The 16,085-nt window shown below is 46.4% G+C and overlaps 1 protein-coding gene and 1 long non-coding RNA gene across 20 annotated transcripts in view; both read left to right on the top strand.

The window, feature by feature from the left end:
* Smco4 (single-pass membrane protein with coiled-coil domains 4) overlaps window positions 1–1,655 on the top strand; it is a 54,559-nt gene extending 52,904 nt beyond the window's left edge. For 8 of the 19 annotated variants that reach the window (XR_007588448.1, XR_007588449.1, XR_007588450.1 and 5 more), the window contains one exon: window positions 920–945. Coding sequence is in view for 5 of the 19 variants with exons in the window: in XM_050120587.1 (XP_049976544.1) it covers window positions 1,002–1,181 (180 nt within the window). In the remaining 14 variants the exon portion in view is untranslated. Of the gene's footprint in view, window positions 1–919 lie in introns of all 19 variants that reach the window. The other 11 variants (XR_007588452.1, XR_007588447.1, XR_007588455.1 and 8 more) reach the window with 2 other exon arrangements.
* A 523-nt stretch (window positions 1,656–2,178) lies between these two features.
* Window positions 2,179–16,085, top strand: part of LOC126487652 (uncharacterized) — a 52,241-nt gene continuing 38,334 nt past the window's right edge. The window contains exon 1 of the long non-coding RNA XR_007588458.1: window positions 2,179–2,288. This is a non-coding gene — a long non-coding RNA (uncharacterized lncRNA). The remainder of the gene's footprint in view (window positions 2,289–16,085) is intronic.

Below are 16,085 nucleotides of genomic sequence, written 5' to 3'. Positions count from 1 at the left end.
GTCCCCTGGATGTTGTCATGGCCATCGTCGTGGCTGTTATATCTTGCCTTGAATCTAACCCTGACTCGTCCCTGTGTCCGAGGTTGCTCTGCCTGATGTGAAAGTGGGAATGTGAACTGTGGACGTGTTGAGCTTGATCCTGGTCTGTGCAGTGTAGAGCTGGGCCTGGCAATGAGGTCAGCATTGCCTGCGTTCCTAGCATGGCGGTAGCACTACCGTATGAAGAAGACATAGACTGTGGCACCTGTGCATTGGGAACTGGATCTGGGCTCGGATTATGGCATCATGGCAGCCCTTATGCTGCCCATTTTCTGAGCTGGCCCTCTCGCTTTTTGAGGAATCTATGAGGTGCCAAAAGTTTTGAGTGAAATTCTCAATTCGAATCAGCCAAAGTATATTTCTGTTGCTTAAAACTAGGAAGCTGAGTTCTGTAGAGAAACTGTACTATAGTTATTTGAGGGTCTTATTCATTTTCCAATCACCTGAGTATCTCTATGAGCCTCAGAATCTAACATAAGACAGATGCTGGTTGAGGGATGGTGAGACCATGGACACCATGGATCTGAGCAGACTCCACTTCTAGCTCAGCTCTGGAGGGTGCCCAGCACTTGGAGGTGCTCAGGAGGGTTTGGATGAAGTTGTCTTTGGCCCAGACCTTGTCATACCTGTTCTTGCTCGTGACTTACAAATTGTAAATCTGCATACTCTTTGTTTTGACGATGCTGCCTGTCTCTGTTGCCCAGTGTTGGGGTCACTGACATGTGCAGCCATTCCTGGCATAACGAGGGTATTGGGGTTCTGAACGTAAGTCCTCATATATGTGGTGTCGTCATTTACCCACTGAGTCCTCTGCCCAGCTCTGGGTTTCTTTTATTCCCTTTGTTCCACTCCTTCCTGATCACAGTTGTTCTCCTTGCAGAGGCTCCTGGCCCAGGACAGAGGATTGCAGCCCTTCTTCCGGGAACTCTCTGGACGCATCTTCCCAGCATCCTCTAGCAAAGATGCGTCAGCTCAAGGGGAAGCCAAAGAAGGAGACATCCAAGGACAAGAAGGAGCGGAAGCAGGCCATGCAGGAGGCCCGGCAGCAGATCACCACAGTGGTGCTGCCCACCCTGGCTGTGGTGGTGCTCCTGATCGTGGTGTTCGTGTATGTGGCCACGCGCCCCGCAGTCACCGAGTGAGCCCCTCTGTTCCAGCTCTCCTCTGCAGAGATGTCTACAGCGCCGAGCTCGCAGCAGGAGGGCCCTATCTTCTCTGCTCTTTGACTTGACTAAAATTTCTCTACTTGTTTGGGGGAGGGAATAGGGAATATTTTATCAGTGAATGTGCCATACACCTGATGGTCCACTTCATGTGCCTTTCAGACTTCAAAGCAGAGTGTGTGTGTGTGTGTGTGTGTGTGTGCGCGCGCGCGCGCGTGCGTGTGTTTCTTTTTCTCCTGAAATTGATGCATAACTGCGCCTGGGGAGCCGAGGACTCTCTGGGTTGGTTGGAATCAGTGCCACCTCCCTCCCATCCCTGCAACATGCTCTCCTGCTCCTGCTCACGACTTCCTAAGGGGACAGCATTTCTGCTCTGTGCTTGATGGGATTTGAAATATGTTGATTCAAAGTGAAATATTTATTTTTTGAATAAAGGAGATTAATAGTCTTAAACTGGGTGTTTGTCTTGTTCTGTGTCCCTTTCTCTACTTCCCTTCCCCTGGGGCTGTTTCCACTTCCCCGTTAGCTTGCTACTGTTCTGCACTAGCGGGAACATGGTGCATCTTGACCAGATTTTTGTAAGGCTGAGGAGGAAGTCTGAGTGCTAACTGACCTCTTTGAGCAAAGTGAGAGTTCTCACTGGACCACACAGGCTTTCTGGCTGGTTAGCTTTTCCTGCTGGATGCTATATTTGCAAATGGCAACACACCCTAATTCCTAGTGGTAAAAGGCCAGGCTAGCTTTTGTTCTTAGCTGATGGATGCAGGCTCTTGGCAGTCCAACTGAGTTTTAAATGCAAATTGGCCTGAGTCTCATTGTATTCCAGCAGCAGTGGCTTCCCAGGTTCTGCCTGATGGAGCTGCCTCCTTAGAAGTCAGATAAGTGTTTCATGGGTGTCTCTTGGCTCTGTCACTGCTGATTACAGAGAGACTTGCAAGGAGGAAAGGGCTTTCCCATTATCAGTGGTGGCTAATGACTGGCTGACAGCATGCGCGGATGTTACTGGATATTTGAAGACTGTTGGAGGGAATCTTTCTGGGGGAGAAGATGAAAGACTCCAGCTGAAGTCTGGAGATGCAGACATGGGTGAGTGACTAGGAGCTGCTTCCCACCCTGAGGGTCAGTGGTCAAGTGTGGTGTGGGCAGAGTGTGTGACAACAAGCTCTCAAGTGTGGGGAACTTGGGGCTCTTTCGAGCCTCAATGGCTGGTGGTTTTGGAAAGATGGAAGGCCACAGCCCCAAGGCCCTGCTCAACCAGGAATTGGAGGGGAAGCTTGCAGCCATTCCCTGTTTTCCACTGTGGCCTCAGGTTGCTGGCTGACCCCTCCTCCCAGAGTATATGTCCTGAAGGCATGGCAAGAGCAGCCTTCCCTCCCACCAACAGAGCAAGGCCTGCCTGTGTCTTGGTGGCCTGGTCTGTATTTAGTCCTCAGATTCTACAGGGATTGCATGACCGCGCTGCGCTTTGGTTTCTCTGTGAGCAGCTTCTAGAAAACACTAGGGAGAGGAAACTTCTAGTGGAAAATGAAGTTTTAGAGTGGACCTGAGTTCTCATGCCGATTGCACTGCTAGAACTCAAGTCCATGTCCTGTGGCAAAAGTAGCGATGGTTGTCACCCTGTCTTAGGGTGGGTGTGAGGGTCTGCAGTGGCAGAGCCCTGTAGTCCAGGAATCCGTGTCCCACTGCAGTGGCAGGGCCCAGGCCTGTTGTTCCCTTGGCTTTTATTATGGGAGATCTCAAACACAAGTAGGAACAGACTGTGTAAGTAAGGGTCCTCATGACTGAGAAGTGTGTGCTCACTAACAGGCTTCCACGGCTATGGCATAAAAAACCCCAGCTCTCACCTTGAAGGGGATAGGAAATAATTTTTTTCTGGAGCCAAATATGAATGACCATGGTTCCAGAACACAGATTTAGTTTACCCCAAATTTTATGTTCCAGCATAAGAGTTTTGTGATATTTTTGTAGCAAGAGAACAAAGAAGTCATAAATCAAGACATTTTATGATACATTGTAGGAACGAACGTCAGGTTAGAGCAAAGCTGCTAAAGCCTCACATAGGTATATATTGATGACATTTTTAACTTTTGGCTTCATACATCTCGAAAAGATGGGTCTAATAGAGCGTTAGGTCATGTATAGAAAAGGGCAATAAAAGGCTCTTCAAGGTGGCCAAGATAGCCCAAGATAGTCTCAGAATCAGCAACACTGTTACATCTTAGCATTGTTGAAGTCCTTTTGGTCAATCCATCTGTAGAATGTTCCAGGTAGGCAAGAAGTTCTCTTTCTGGAAACTTCAGGTCATAGAAATGACACAGAAATTTAGTATCTGTATCCTCAGTATCTTTTCCTCAGTAACTTACCCTTGTCTCCCTCAAAAGAACTCCCATGAGATCCACAGTGTACTAAAGAGGACAGGAAAGGTTTACTACAAAAGAGCCCTCTTAAGAAAGGATGGCAGCTTGTGGCCCAGGGTCCATTGTGCTAACCTCCATATTTGGGTAGGTTTTCCTGAGGAGTGTTTCCCTATCTGGGTGATTGACAGGCTTACTTCAGTGGTGGGGACAGTGGTGGTCTTTGGTCTTCACTGGAAGGAGCCTCCTCTTCAACAGTAACTGAACTGTGTGACATTTCAGACTGTCACGTCTCCACTCTGCCCCAGACATCTGACTCGGATCCCATTTTTCTGGCCAGCAGTCAGAGTTCTGAAGTTTGAGGTCCCAGTTTTACAAGCTGGAATTCTGAGGAAGAGGCCCATGCTAATGAGCTTCAATACCATCTGCCGAGCGGAGGAGGTGAACCTGGGACCAGCTCCAGAGGCCACAGTCTCCATTAGAGTTTCAATGGAGACTTCACTTCAAATCTGCACTTCCTAGTGTTTGAACGGGCCTCACGGGATGAGAGACTGTGCAGCGTCTTAGATATCATTAGTAGGTGACATTGGTGTCCTCTACAGGGCACCTCAAAAGCCATCATTCAGGTGAAGAAGGGCCTTGCCAGGAGACATCAAGAGAGATGTCTGTCCTGTGGGCTCCTTATGCAAACATTTGGGGGTTCTTTGACATACGAGATTTTTGAGTTATCTAAAAGCATGAGTTTGGGCAGCAAAGGTATTTGTGGATCAAACCTACCCCTTGGCTTTCTAGTTGAGCAGCCTCAGACTTCCACAGTTGAACTCCGGGGCTCCACATCTGCTGATTTTTCCATTGGGACGGTAAGAGGATAAATCGAAATACAGGACCAACATAGCATCCTATCCAGTATAGGTGTTAAGAACATGCCTATTTCTTCCCTGATCCGTGTGTTCAGAACCTGACAGAACACACATGCAGTCCTGTTCCCTGGGCTTTCCTAGCAGCTTAGATCCCAGAACACATGTGATGAGCCCATGACATCACATGTATGTCTTGCTTGCCTTGATGTTTCCCTCTTGCCCTGGGGAGGGAGGCGGATTTGACCTGTATCTACAGAGGCAGTGCCTAAGCAGGCTCAGTGAAGGTGGGCTTAAAGCAGACTTTGGAGGTTAATACAATCTTGCTGTAAGCTGCCCTCAGGCCGGCCTGAGATGCCAGTTTACTGTGCATCTGTTGGGTGGAAACTCACCAATTCTCAGAGTAAATTGTGTTCTCTTGTGTGGGTGCACTTGGTAATGAGCTGAGGCACTGGCTTCTGGGTTCTCCCCAGGTACTCAGCGGCGTCGTGCCGAAACAGATTGATGTATTAGGCATGTCAGAGCGAGGCTGCGGTTTCTGCAGTGGGGTATGGGACTCTAGGGGCTTAGGCTGCATTACTGAGTCATGTTGGAAACAGGAAGAGGAGCCACAGCAGTGGGTGTAAATGCTGTCATTTGATGCTTGTTTTAAGTCAGTGCGACCCTGTGTGTTTGCTTACCCATTCTTTGGCTAAGCAGAATCTCAGTGACCCATCAGTGCAGCTGCTGGGGTAGGAAACTAAGAATTCAGAGCAGTCTTCTCTCAGGGTGACGCTGGCCAAGCATCTCTGTGGGTATGTCTGACTATAGCTTCTCTTATGACCTCTGATACCCTAGAGATTCTGAGTGCAGCATCAACATAGTCCCTGTGTGAGTTAAAAGGTCACACAGAACTCGGGGAACCAGCAGCCCCAAGGATGGAAACTTCCAGGAAGCCTGCATGGCCTCTCCATCTGCTTGGTGCTGTGTGGCTGCTCTGGTTACTTAGGATCCTGCACCGGGGAGAGCAAGGCTCAGTTTGATGAGTTCTGAGGTTGCCGCCTCTAATTCCTCCCTAGCTAGTTCAAAGAGTGATAGGCGTGTGTCCCTCCCTGCTTCCTGCCAGCAGCCAGGCTCATCTGAGAATTGGCAATGCTGTCACTTGCCTGGGGTTGTTGGCAGCATTAAACAGATGGTTCTTTTCCCACCCGCCCCACAGAGGATCTTATACCATCATTTACTTGCTAGAGGAGAGAAAGGAGGAAGTGGCTTGGTTCTGTCCACCATCATGTGTGTTGGCATCTGCTGTAACTGCTCCCTGACGCCGACCCATGCTGTGTGTCTCCTGATTTCACGAGAAATGTGGTTTCTCTCTGTAGGAGCCCTACTGATTCTGGGTTCTCCATGGTATTTGCCACAGACTGCTCTGCAGACACCAGGCATGAGATACAGTGTCTTCAACTTAAGGAACTATGTGAGAGCTGCCTGCCAGGTCCTTCCTGAATGCCTGCAGTAAGAACAGAGATGTTCAGGGCTGGGAGGTGATTGTCCCTGTTCTCACATTTCTGATATTAGGAAGAACAGGTGGGCTTGTCTGGCTTCCCGCGCCTGCCCTGCTGGGCCCTGATTTCTTCTGATGAGTCTTTTGGATAGTATCTTGCCTTCCCCAGCAAACTTCTTCGACATTAGTATATGTCAGGTGCTGCCCTGGGTTATTTCTCTGCCTGCCAGTTCTTTCTAAAAGATCAGCCTTTTCAAAAGCTTTTAATCCCTTCAGCTGCTAAGTCATAGGCGCTGGGGATCCCAGAGAGCTCCTGAATGCTTGATAAAACTGGTAAGACCCTGGCTGAGCCTCTCTGCTTCCCTTGGCATTTTCTTCCCCACATTTCATAAACATTGTCTGCCTTTCAACTCTCCCGGAAAGAACATTTTTCCAACTTTTAAATATTCCCTTTCCGGTATTGATCACATTAAATGCCTGCCTCACAATTCTCCCAGATCAGATTTTCAGAGACATAGTTACATCTACAAAGACATACATTTAGAAAGAAATGGAGAATGAGAAGATGGGGAAAGATGAGGCAAGCATACATGAGCAGAAACCATGGCAACAGTTGTAACATCAGTGAAACAAATGAAAGGCAGATGTGTCATGAGGAATAAGAGATGGCGGACGCTAGTCAGGCAGTAGGAAGGACGATGTGACTGCAGATGTGTGGGCTGATACCCTGGCCTCATATCTACGTGAAGCAACCCATACTGCTGGGGGTCGGCAGGAAGATCTGCTCATTCTGATTGTGCTTCGTGATTCATCTTTCAAGTAACCGAACGTCAGAATAATAAAATTGGTACGCTCGATCTGGTAGATAAATAGATGTAATCAGTATGTTCCCTCAGCTGGAGATGTGCATTCTCAAGAACACGCACCTGGAAACATTCATAAAAATTGGCTTAATTTTCAGATTGGATGAAAAATATAGACCTACAATTCAGAAGTCTCAACAAGCGCTAAGCAAGATCACAGGAAATCACCTTGATCAGTTCACTGGAAACCAAAATTAGATCGTGGGGGGTGTTGAAAGCAGATGCCCATGGAACAAGCATTCCGTGGCCCTTCCTGCTTGAGCTCTCCGTTCCCAGTGCTCAGAGTGCTGAAGCCTGTGCTGGCTGCTGTTCCTGACCGTGATTACCTAGCAGCGGGAAAACAGGGTTTTTTGGTTCCTGTTCTTACAATGTGTATTCTCCTGGGTGATGGCTGACATACATGGCAGTAATTAAAAAAAAAAAAACCCTTTATGAATGTGAAGCATCTGAAGATTAGTTTCATATGAGCATTTTATGGAGAAATTATGGATATGAATTTCAAGCATTCAAGAGAGAAATAGAGAAAATAGAGCAAGAAAATTTACACTGGGATTTAGAACCGCCCCTTCCATGGTCATGTTTCTGGGATCACGGCTTAAGAAGAGCTGGCACAAGTGGAAAGTGGGAAGTGGGAAGAGAAAATAAGAGGGCACATAAGAAGTCTATCTTTTACTCTGTCACTAGAATCTTACATTCTAAAACTTTCAGCATATGATAAAGGGTGACCTGAAAGACAAGGAGAAATGCAAGTAGCTAATCTGGCCTGGGGTGGGTGTATAAGGAAGCAAAAGGGCACGCTGTTTCGCCTCTGCTCTAATCAGGCTCAGGAGGTCAAGAGTGGAGGAACAGGGAAGCTTCCGGACGAGGAGGGCTCTTAGGGTAAGGAATTCAGTAACAATAGAGAAACTGAGGTGGCAAAAACTTTCATGCATAGTCAAGGAAACAGTGAATAGCCTTAAAAAACCAGAATAATAAAAAATATTTGCAAATTATAATCTGATAAAGGGTTAATATCCCAAATATGTAGGGAATGCAACTCAAAAGTAAGAAAGCAGATGAATCTATTGCAAAGAAGACAAAGGATCTGCGTAGAAGCCCCCCTCCTCCCTTCACCCCCCCCACCTCCCTCCATCCCACCCCACCCCCTGCCAGGCCATCCAACTGGGCAAGGAGTGTGTCAAACCTTCTGGACACCACCAGTCTGAGGAATGGGGATGCAAGTGTGAGCTAGGACGCACACCTGTTGGAGCGGGGTATTGTCCAAAGGGTTACGGACGATTGCTGGACAGGATATGGAAGATATGCAGCCACTTTGCTGCGAGTGTAAATGAGTGAGGCTGGTGGCAGCAAGCCCCAGCAGGTTTCCTGCTTCCTCCCTCCCCAGGGCTGGGCTGTAGGCTTGCACCACCATGCTTAGCTTTTCACTCGAGTGCTGAGCTTCCAACTTCTGTCTCATGCGTGTACAGCAAGCACTCTCATCCTCTGAGTCATCTCTCTAGTGTCTAACTACAGATTTTTTTAAATGATTTAAAACTTCTTTCTGCTGAATGATGGTCCAAATGACTAGGAGATGAGATGAACTCACAGTGTAAATACAAAACCGCAGTGTGATGGCAAGGACCAGAAGACTCCAAATCTTGCTTTACACGAGTTTGGCTGAGAAGTTACTTATGGGAGTGTGGGAACTTCTCAGTGGCTAACCGCTGAAGAAATGGCTCTCTTTCCACTTACCAGCTTGTATCTTCAAGAAGGGGGACCCCACAATCCCTTCGCTGTCCCTGTGGGAACATCTGTGGGTTTATCTTGCATGGGCCTTGTGCAGGCAATCAGCTGCTGAGCAGTCAAGAGGGCAACGGCGTGCCCTAGATTGACACGTAGCTGTAGGAAATGACAAAAAGATTGTGGGTACCCCTTACCTCGTCCCTCCACTCCAGACTAACTTTCTCACACCTATCATGAGTGTCTGAGGGTAGCCTGGCATTGGTGCCACTGAGATGAATTGCAGATTGTTGCAGGACTTCACATACTGTCCATTTCTTTGCTCTTGCTGTTGCATTATGACCGTTTTTTTCATCTTTAGCTCCTTTAAAAAATTTATTTGAGAATTTTCTTTTTAAAATATTTCTAGATTTATTTTATTTGATGTACATGAATGTTTTGCATGCATGTATCTGTTCCACATGCGAACCTGGTGCCTGTGGCGGGTGTTGGATTCCCTGACTGAGGTTACAGTTGTGGGCCGCCATGTGGGTGCTGGGGATTGAACCTTGGAGCCGCCTTTCTAGCCTCGCTTGAGAATTTTCGTCTTTTGCTTTTCTGAGCCAGCATCCCTGCTCCTACTATAGTTTAATTTCCATTTCCTGAATGCTGGTGCTTAGCCATCCCCCACATGCTTATCTGACAGCCCTGGCTTCTCCTCAGTGCAGTGGGGTAAATGGGTCTTCACATCTCTTAGCTGTATTCGCACTGGATTGTTGGCTGTTTTGCTGTTGAGTTTGCAGAGATTTTTATACATTCTAGACACCAGTTCTTGTCAGCCCTGTGATTTGCAAATCCTCCCAGGAGGTTTCCTTTTCATCCTCCTAACAGGGCCTTTAGCTGAGCAAATGTTTTTTGGTTTTGGTAAGTCCCCACTTACCAATTTGCCTTTCTACGCATTTTGATTTTCCTGTCACATCTCTGAACCCTGCCTAGCTGCAAATCACAGTTTTTATCCTAGGCTTTTTTCTAAAAGATTTGTGGCTTTACATTTGTATCCAGGATTTGTGTGTTTATGTGTGTGTGTCTTGTATTCACATATATTTGTGTGCTCGTGTCTAAAGGCCAAAGGTCAATGTTGAATGTCTTCCTCTATCTCTTTCTACCTAATTTTGGGAAACAGTGTCTTTCACTGAACCTGGAGCTTGCTGTCTGTCTAGACTGGCTGGCCTGCGGCTCTAGGCTTCCGCCTGTCTTCATGCGAGATACCAGGCACAGGCCACTACGCCCAATTTTTACATAGATACTGGAGATCTGAAGGCATTCTTTCATGGCAAGCACTTACTAACCGAGCCATCCCCCAGCCCCCATTTTTTCATTGTTGCTTTTTGATAGGGTCTCACATGGTGGTAGCTCAGGCTGACTCTGATCAACTCAGAATCTTTCTGCCTGAGAGTCCCAAGTTCTAGGATTACAAGATTGTTCTCTCACCCGATTTATTTAGTACAATAATACAATTACTAATTGTATTATTTATTAATTATACAACCTTGATTTGAGTGTAAGATGCACATTTTCCCTCTTGATGTCCTATCCCTCCAGCATTTGTTGTTGAAAGGCTGTAGACCTTCTCCTGAATAGCTTCGGCATTTTTGTGAATCTACTGGGCATGTTGGTGTAGGCTATACCTCAGGTCCTATCAGTACCGGTGACAGCCAGTTTTGATTTTTACCTTGAGATCTAGAGGCACAGGGGGCTGGGCTCTGGGCATGCCTGAGGGGGTTATCCTGAGTAGGTTGGTTGAAGCAGAAAGTCCTGCCCCCTGTGGGTGGGATTGTTCCCTGTGCTGAGATCCTGAACTGAATACAAAAGGAGAAAGAAGGCTGAGCATGAGCATCCACCACTCTGCTTCTTTCCCTCATACATGCAGGGCTGGATCTGCAGACCCAAAGCTGCAGGATCTCCATGACCAGGCCAAGAACAGGATATCCAAGGGGAGCCTCTGTGAGGGACCAGTGTCAAGGGTGCAGCAGAAGCCAGGGGCCTTGAGCCAGACCAATGACTCATTACAATCAAGACTTGCGAGGAAAGCTATGTGTGACTCACTGTGTCACACTGCAGTCCATGCCAAGACTTCTCCTTCCTTCCTCCCTCCCTCCCTCCCTCCCTTCCTTCCTTCCTTCCTTCCTTCTTTCCTTCCTTCTCTTTCCTCCTTCCTTCTTTCTCCTTCCTTCCTTCTTTCCTTCCTTCTCCTTCCTCCTTCCTTCTTTCCTTCCTTCCTTCCTTCCTTCCTTCCTTCCTTCCTTCCTTCCTTCCTTCTTCCTTCTCTCTCTCTCTCTCTCTCTCTCTCTCTCTCTCTCTCTCTCTTTCTTTTTTCTTTTGTATATTAGTTACGTTTGATTGTTTTGGGTTTTTCTCTTAAATTTTATTTTATTTGGGTAAATTGCAAGGGCAGTGGGTAGATATAAAGGGATGGGGAGACGAATGGGATCTCCCTTATCCTCATTACCAGGGTGAGATTTCCAGTATTTCCCGAGATAGCTCACCCAATGCGTCAGGCAGCCAGGAGTGGGGCCAGTTCTGCCCTCATGCCCTTGGGGCTGGCTGACCCACATCACCAGAACCAGCTCTACTCTTTTGCCCAGGCAGGGTGAAGGGTCCACTCTCGTGTGCTGCAGCCAGTGTGCAGCAAGGCGAGCTCTCCCACTCTTGTAACTTTGAGGCCAGTTCTTCTGCCTGCTGCAGGTGGCAAGGAATGATGGGGGAGAGCTTCTTTCCCTCACACATGCCACCACATGGCAGATGAAGGAGGCTGGGGTCTGTTCTTCTGCTCTCATGCCCTCAGGGCATACTCACTTGTACTCCACCAATGGGGTCCATTCTACTTTGTTGCCTGGAGGAGGTGAGGGACCCATTCTTTTTCCCAAGTGCTGCTACTAGTGAGGTACAGGACCAGCTCTCCCACCTGCTACAGGTGGCAAGGGATAGGGGATGGGAGAGGGTATTTCTCCTTTTCCTACTCCACCATATGGCAGATAAAGGGTAGGATCAGATCTCTCATGCACCATCACTGGGCCAGATCATCTGCATTACTGTCAAAGCTAGGTGCAGCTAGGTGCCCAGTGAGGTGCAGGGCGGCTCTCCCAAGTGCTGAAGCTAGCAAGGGAAGTGGTCAGCTCTTCCTTCTGCTGACTCTGGGACTAGCTTTCCCACCTGAAGTAGATGGTGAGGGGGTCAGCTTTCCCTTATCTACACCACCACGTGACAGAAAGATAATGGGGCTAGCTCTCTGTTATAGCCACATGTAGAGGTGACATCTGTCAGGGTCCAACCTCAATGGGTTTGCACATTTCAGGATAGGGGCATGTGGATTAGAAATGTTAGGTAAGAGGAACAGAAATACAAAAGAAATACAGAGACATAAGCTGGTACCCTGAGGGCAACCTAGTGAATAAAGAAACTGCTTGTGTTTATTTCTCATGTTCTTTAAAGACCCCCAATCCAAAAAAGAGGAAGAAAACAAGAGACTTTTTTTTATCATGATACAAAGAACAAGCAAAGTGATTACCATTTTAACACCCCAAAATACTGAGTAACCATACCCTATGTAAAGATATCTTTATTAGCAGCCACACCTTAAGTCAAATCTCTTGTCAATAACTTTTTGGCCTTTAGTCAAGGTGTAACAGATTGACTACTGTTGGCATCTATATATTTCTCACTTTTTAATTTATTTAATAAAGTCTGTGCTTTCTGCTATAGGACAGATGACTGTGCCTGACTTAGGCATCCTTCTTTCACTTTCCAGACTTACCCATCATTGATACATACATTCTGTCATGTAAGTCCTGTCTCAAATTGCCTGGAGGGATAAAGATCTTACCCTTTATTGACTCTCAGACTCTGTAAATAAAGGGTTAAGGAAGGGTCTCAGCTAGGCTCTGTGTACCTCTGAGCCACCTTTTCATCAAGAGAGGTCACAGAAAACTAGATAATCATATGCAAGCAGATAATGCTTTGCAATATACATGCTCCTATGGCCACAATATCTCCTAATAAAGGAGTGGAAGATGACTAAGATGGGATGGCCTTTTTAAATTGGTCCAGGATGTCTCTAATAGTTTTTAGCTGCATCAAAATCCAAATTTGTCTCATTAAACATATCAAATCTAAAGACTAGTTGGCATTATGTCAAATTTTTCTCAGATAAGATTTAACATTTCTCTAATCAGTAACATCTTCATAGTCAACTAAAGCAGTAACACACATTGACAGGTCAAGACCATAATTCTAGTTTGAAAATTAAAAATAAGCTCATAATTTGTCAAATCACAATTCTCTTAAATCCATTCTAATTAAAAGACAAGAAAAGGTTTCTGTGATGGGTGAACTATGAGTCTTTGTTCTTTTCTATAATCTAATTGTATTGCTGCTTCTAATTTTCAAAGATAAGTTCAAATTGTCTCAGTATCAGTATCAGCAAAAACGTTTATGCGATTCCTTCTCATATCTAAAGAGGGGCTTCAGTCACTCTTTGCCCCCATAGTAATGTTCCATTGCTTTAAACAGTCTCTTTCCCCCAGAGGGGAAATTTCAGAGGTTTCAGTTCGCAGGTCTTCTGTTTCAACAGCAGAATGAACACCATACTGGAAAAAATGAGTTCTGTGTCCCAAGATAAAGTATGGATATACTGCCAAACATCCAGTCAGTGTTCTTGGGCAGGCTCCAAAGTAAATAGGACTCACTAAGGTCTGGGAGTTTGTGCAAGAAATTGGGAATTGCCAACCATCACCACGATCTTCCTTGCTTTCTCAGACTGCAGCATGACCTTAGAGGGTCAGAAATACAGGTTTAGTAGTCTCACTCTGGCTCTTCTGTGGGGGCACCAACTGCTATGACATCATCAGGACTGGTATCCTTCTGCTGTGCACACCAGACCCAACATTCCAGAAACCATCATATCTCATTTTCCTCCAGTGAAAAATCACAGAGATGCCCTCTACCCCATATTAAAACAGGGTTGGGTTCTTTCCATATCCTGTGCATGTGTCTTTCCATTTTACTAAAGTAAAAGGTCGCTCTGGTGCCATCATGACAAAATCTATCCATGGCAGAATGTTCATGGGTATCCACATTCATGATATTTAGAGTAAAAGGGGCACAATTTAAGGCATTATGTGGCAACTGAGAATATAATTCTCCCATTTTTATCTTTTAAATTGTGTTTTCAGGGAGCCATGGGCATGCTCCACAATTCTTTGTCCTTGATTATAAGGAATGTCTGTTTTTTAGTATAAGGAACATTGATCACATTAGGTTCCCTGACAAAATATCTCCTAGATTCCATCGGACTTTTTTGCAATTTTTGGAAATCAAAGTTTGCAAGCTATCTTTCTAGTTCAAGTTCCAAATCTCACTTTTGTTGTGGGGGTTTCTGTCCTGCCGGGTTCCTACAATTGTTAAGTCCCAAAGAAATCACACAGAGGTCTACATTAGTTATAAACTGATTGGCCCATTAGCTCAGGCTTCTTATTAACTCTTATAACTTATATAGCCCATTATTAGTCATTATTCTTATCTGTGTTAGCCATGTGGCTCTGTACCTTATTTAGTGGGGCAGTCACATCTTGCTTTTTTTGTGGTCAGCTCAGGACTGCAGAGGAATGGGCTTCCTCCATCCCAGCATTCTCCTGTTCTCTTTGACCCACCTCTACTTCCTGTCTGGTTGTCCCACCTATACTTCCTACCTGGCTACTGGCCAATCAGCATTTATTTAAAATATATGATTGACAGAATACAGACCATTCTCCCACACCATCACTAGCTGACAGGTTGTAATTCGCTCATTTACATTTTCACAGATGCTTCTCTGGGTGGGGCACAACTATGCTGAATTCTATGCAGTTCTGCTGTCCCACCAGGGACTTGGGACCTGGAGGCACTGGTCCCTCATTGCCTGCTATGTCTAGTGAGGGGGTGTTCACAGGATATACTCAGCAGTCCCTCCACAGACCGTGACCAGCTGGCATATTTTACCTGTAGCTCAGGTCCCAGGTGCCTGCCATTGCAGTGGCTCTGAGACCGCCACATTCACAAGCTTGGCTGGCTGGGAACTCAAGTGGGCAGAGACATGCCATTTTCATTACTCCCACTTTCCTATCTTAAATCTTGTAATCACAAAATTAGGAGGATTCCTGTATCCTCTGCTAATAGCTTTTGATCTACTTAAAGAGGCTCCTTATGCTCACAGGCAATGTAGCCTCTGGCCATTTCCCACTGGCTCCAGGAGCCAGCTGCAGCATGCGTGCATCAGCGGTCACCATCACAGCAGCCACCATCACAGTAGCCACAGACCTGGCCTGCTGGGAGGGGTCTCCCTGCTTTCCCTTCCCCCAGCCCAGGAGCAGACCTAACACAACAGCTGTTTCACTACCAATGTGGAAGAGGGGACAGAAGTTTAAATTATTTACTAGCCCTAAAAATCTCTGAATCTGTTTCTGCTCCACCCCAGCTCCTCTGACTATCAAAATACATCCAAGCAAATGTATAGACAATTGAATACTATTTCCTTTCCCCATATTTACAAATATTTACAGTTTTACTTCCGAGTTATTCACCACATCTTTACTTTTTATATAAGCATGCCCCCCTGTTTTTTTTTTTTTCTTACATGTGGTTTCTTAGTCATCTGCATTGTCCAATAGATTCTCCCTTGTACCACTGGCCACACATCTGGGCACTATCTGTCATGCCCCACGTTGGGTGCCATCTATTACACCCACACATTGGGGTGCCATTGTCTGGGTCCAGCCTCAGCGGGGGGTTCATATATTCCAAGGTAGGGACATGTGGATTAGAGACGTTAGGTAAGAGGAACAGAGGTTTAAAAAAAAATACAGAGACATAGGCTAGTACCTGGAGGGCAACCTAGTGAATACTGAATCTGCTGGTGTTTATTTCTTATGATCTCTAAAGACCCCAATCCAAAAGGGGGGGAGAAAGCAAAAGACTTTTTTTTTTTAATCATGATATAAGAAACAAGCAAAGTAATGACTATCTTAATACCCAAAATACCAAGGAACCACATCCTAGGTCAAAATATCTTAGTAGCCATACCTTAAGTCAAATCTCTTGTCAATAACCTTGAAGGAGCAAGAATAGGCCTGAACTCTCTGGCCTTTAGCTGAGGTGGAATGGATCCACTCTGGTGCCCCCACAGCTCTCCTACTCTCAAGCCGCAAGGGCAGGTTCACTCATACTCACCCCATCTCCCCTATCCCGTCAACTGGGTCAGCTCTACTGAGCTGCCAAGGTGAGGTACAGGGCCAGTTGGTGGGGAGCAGGGCCAGTTCTCCCTTAGTACTGCACCGGTTTGGGGCAGGGCCAGTTGTGCAACCCCATCCTTACTGTCTTAGTGGTAACAAGAGCTACAGACAACAACACAGACTGAGACTGTAGCAGGACCACAGACCTAGACAAGGCCTTTGGCAGCAGCCCAGACAGCAATGACAGGATGGCCCTGGGTGGCAGTGCAAACTTCTTAGATCTGTATGGCCCTGGCAGTGGCATGGCCCTTGGACACTAACATGGTCCTAGGTGGTGGCCCAGATTCCAGATATCTGAGAGACCCT

Source organism: Alexandromys fortis, unplaced genomic scaffold (genome assembly GCF_014885135.2).
Source record: "Alexandromys fortis isolate MF-2015 unplaced genomic scaffold, M_Fortis_MF-2015_v1.1 scaffold_171, whole genome shotgun sequence".
Taxonomy (NCBI): Eukaryota; Metazoa; Chordata; class Mammalia; order Rodentia; family Cricetidae; genus Alexandromys; species Alexandromys fortis.
Note: the sequence above shows the minus strand (reverse complement) of the source record. Positions and strands in the feature narration are given on the sequence as shown.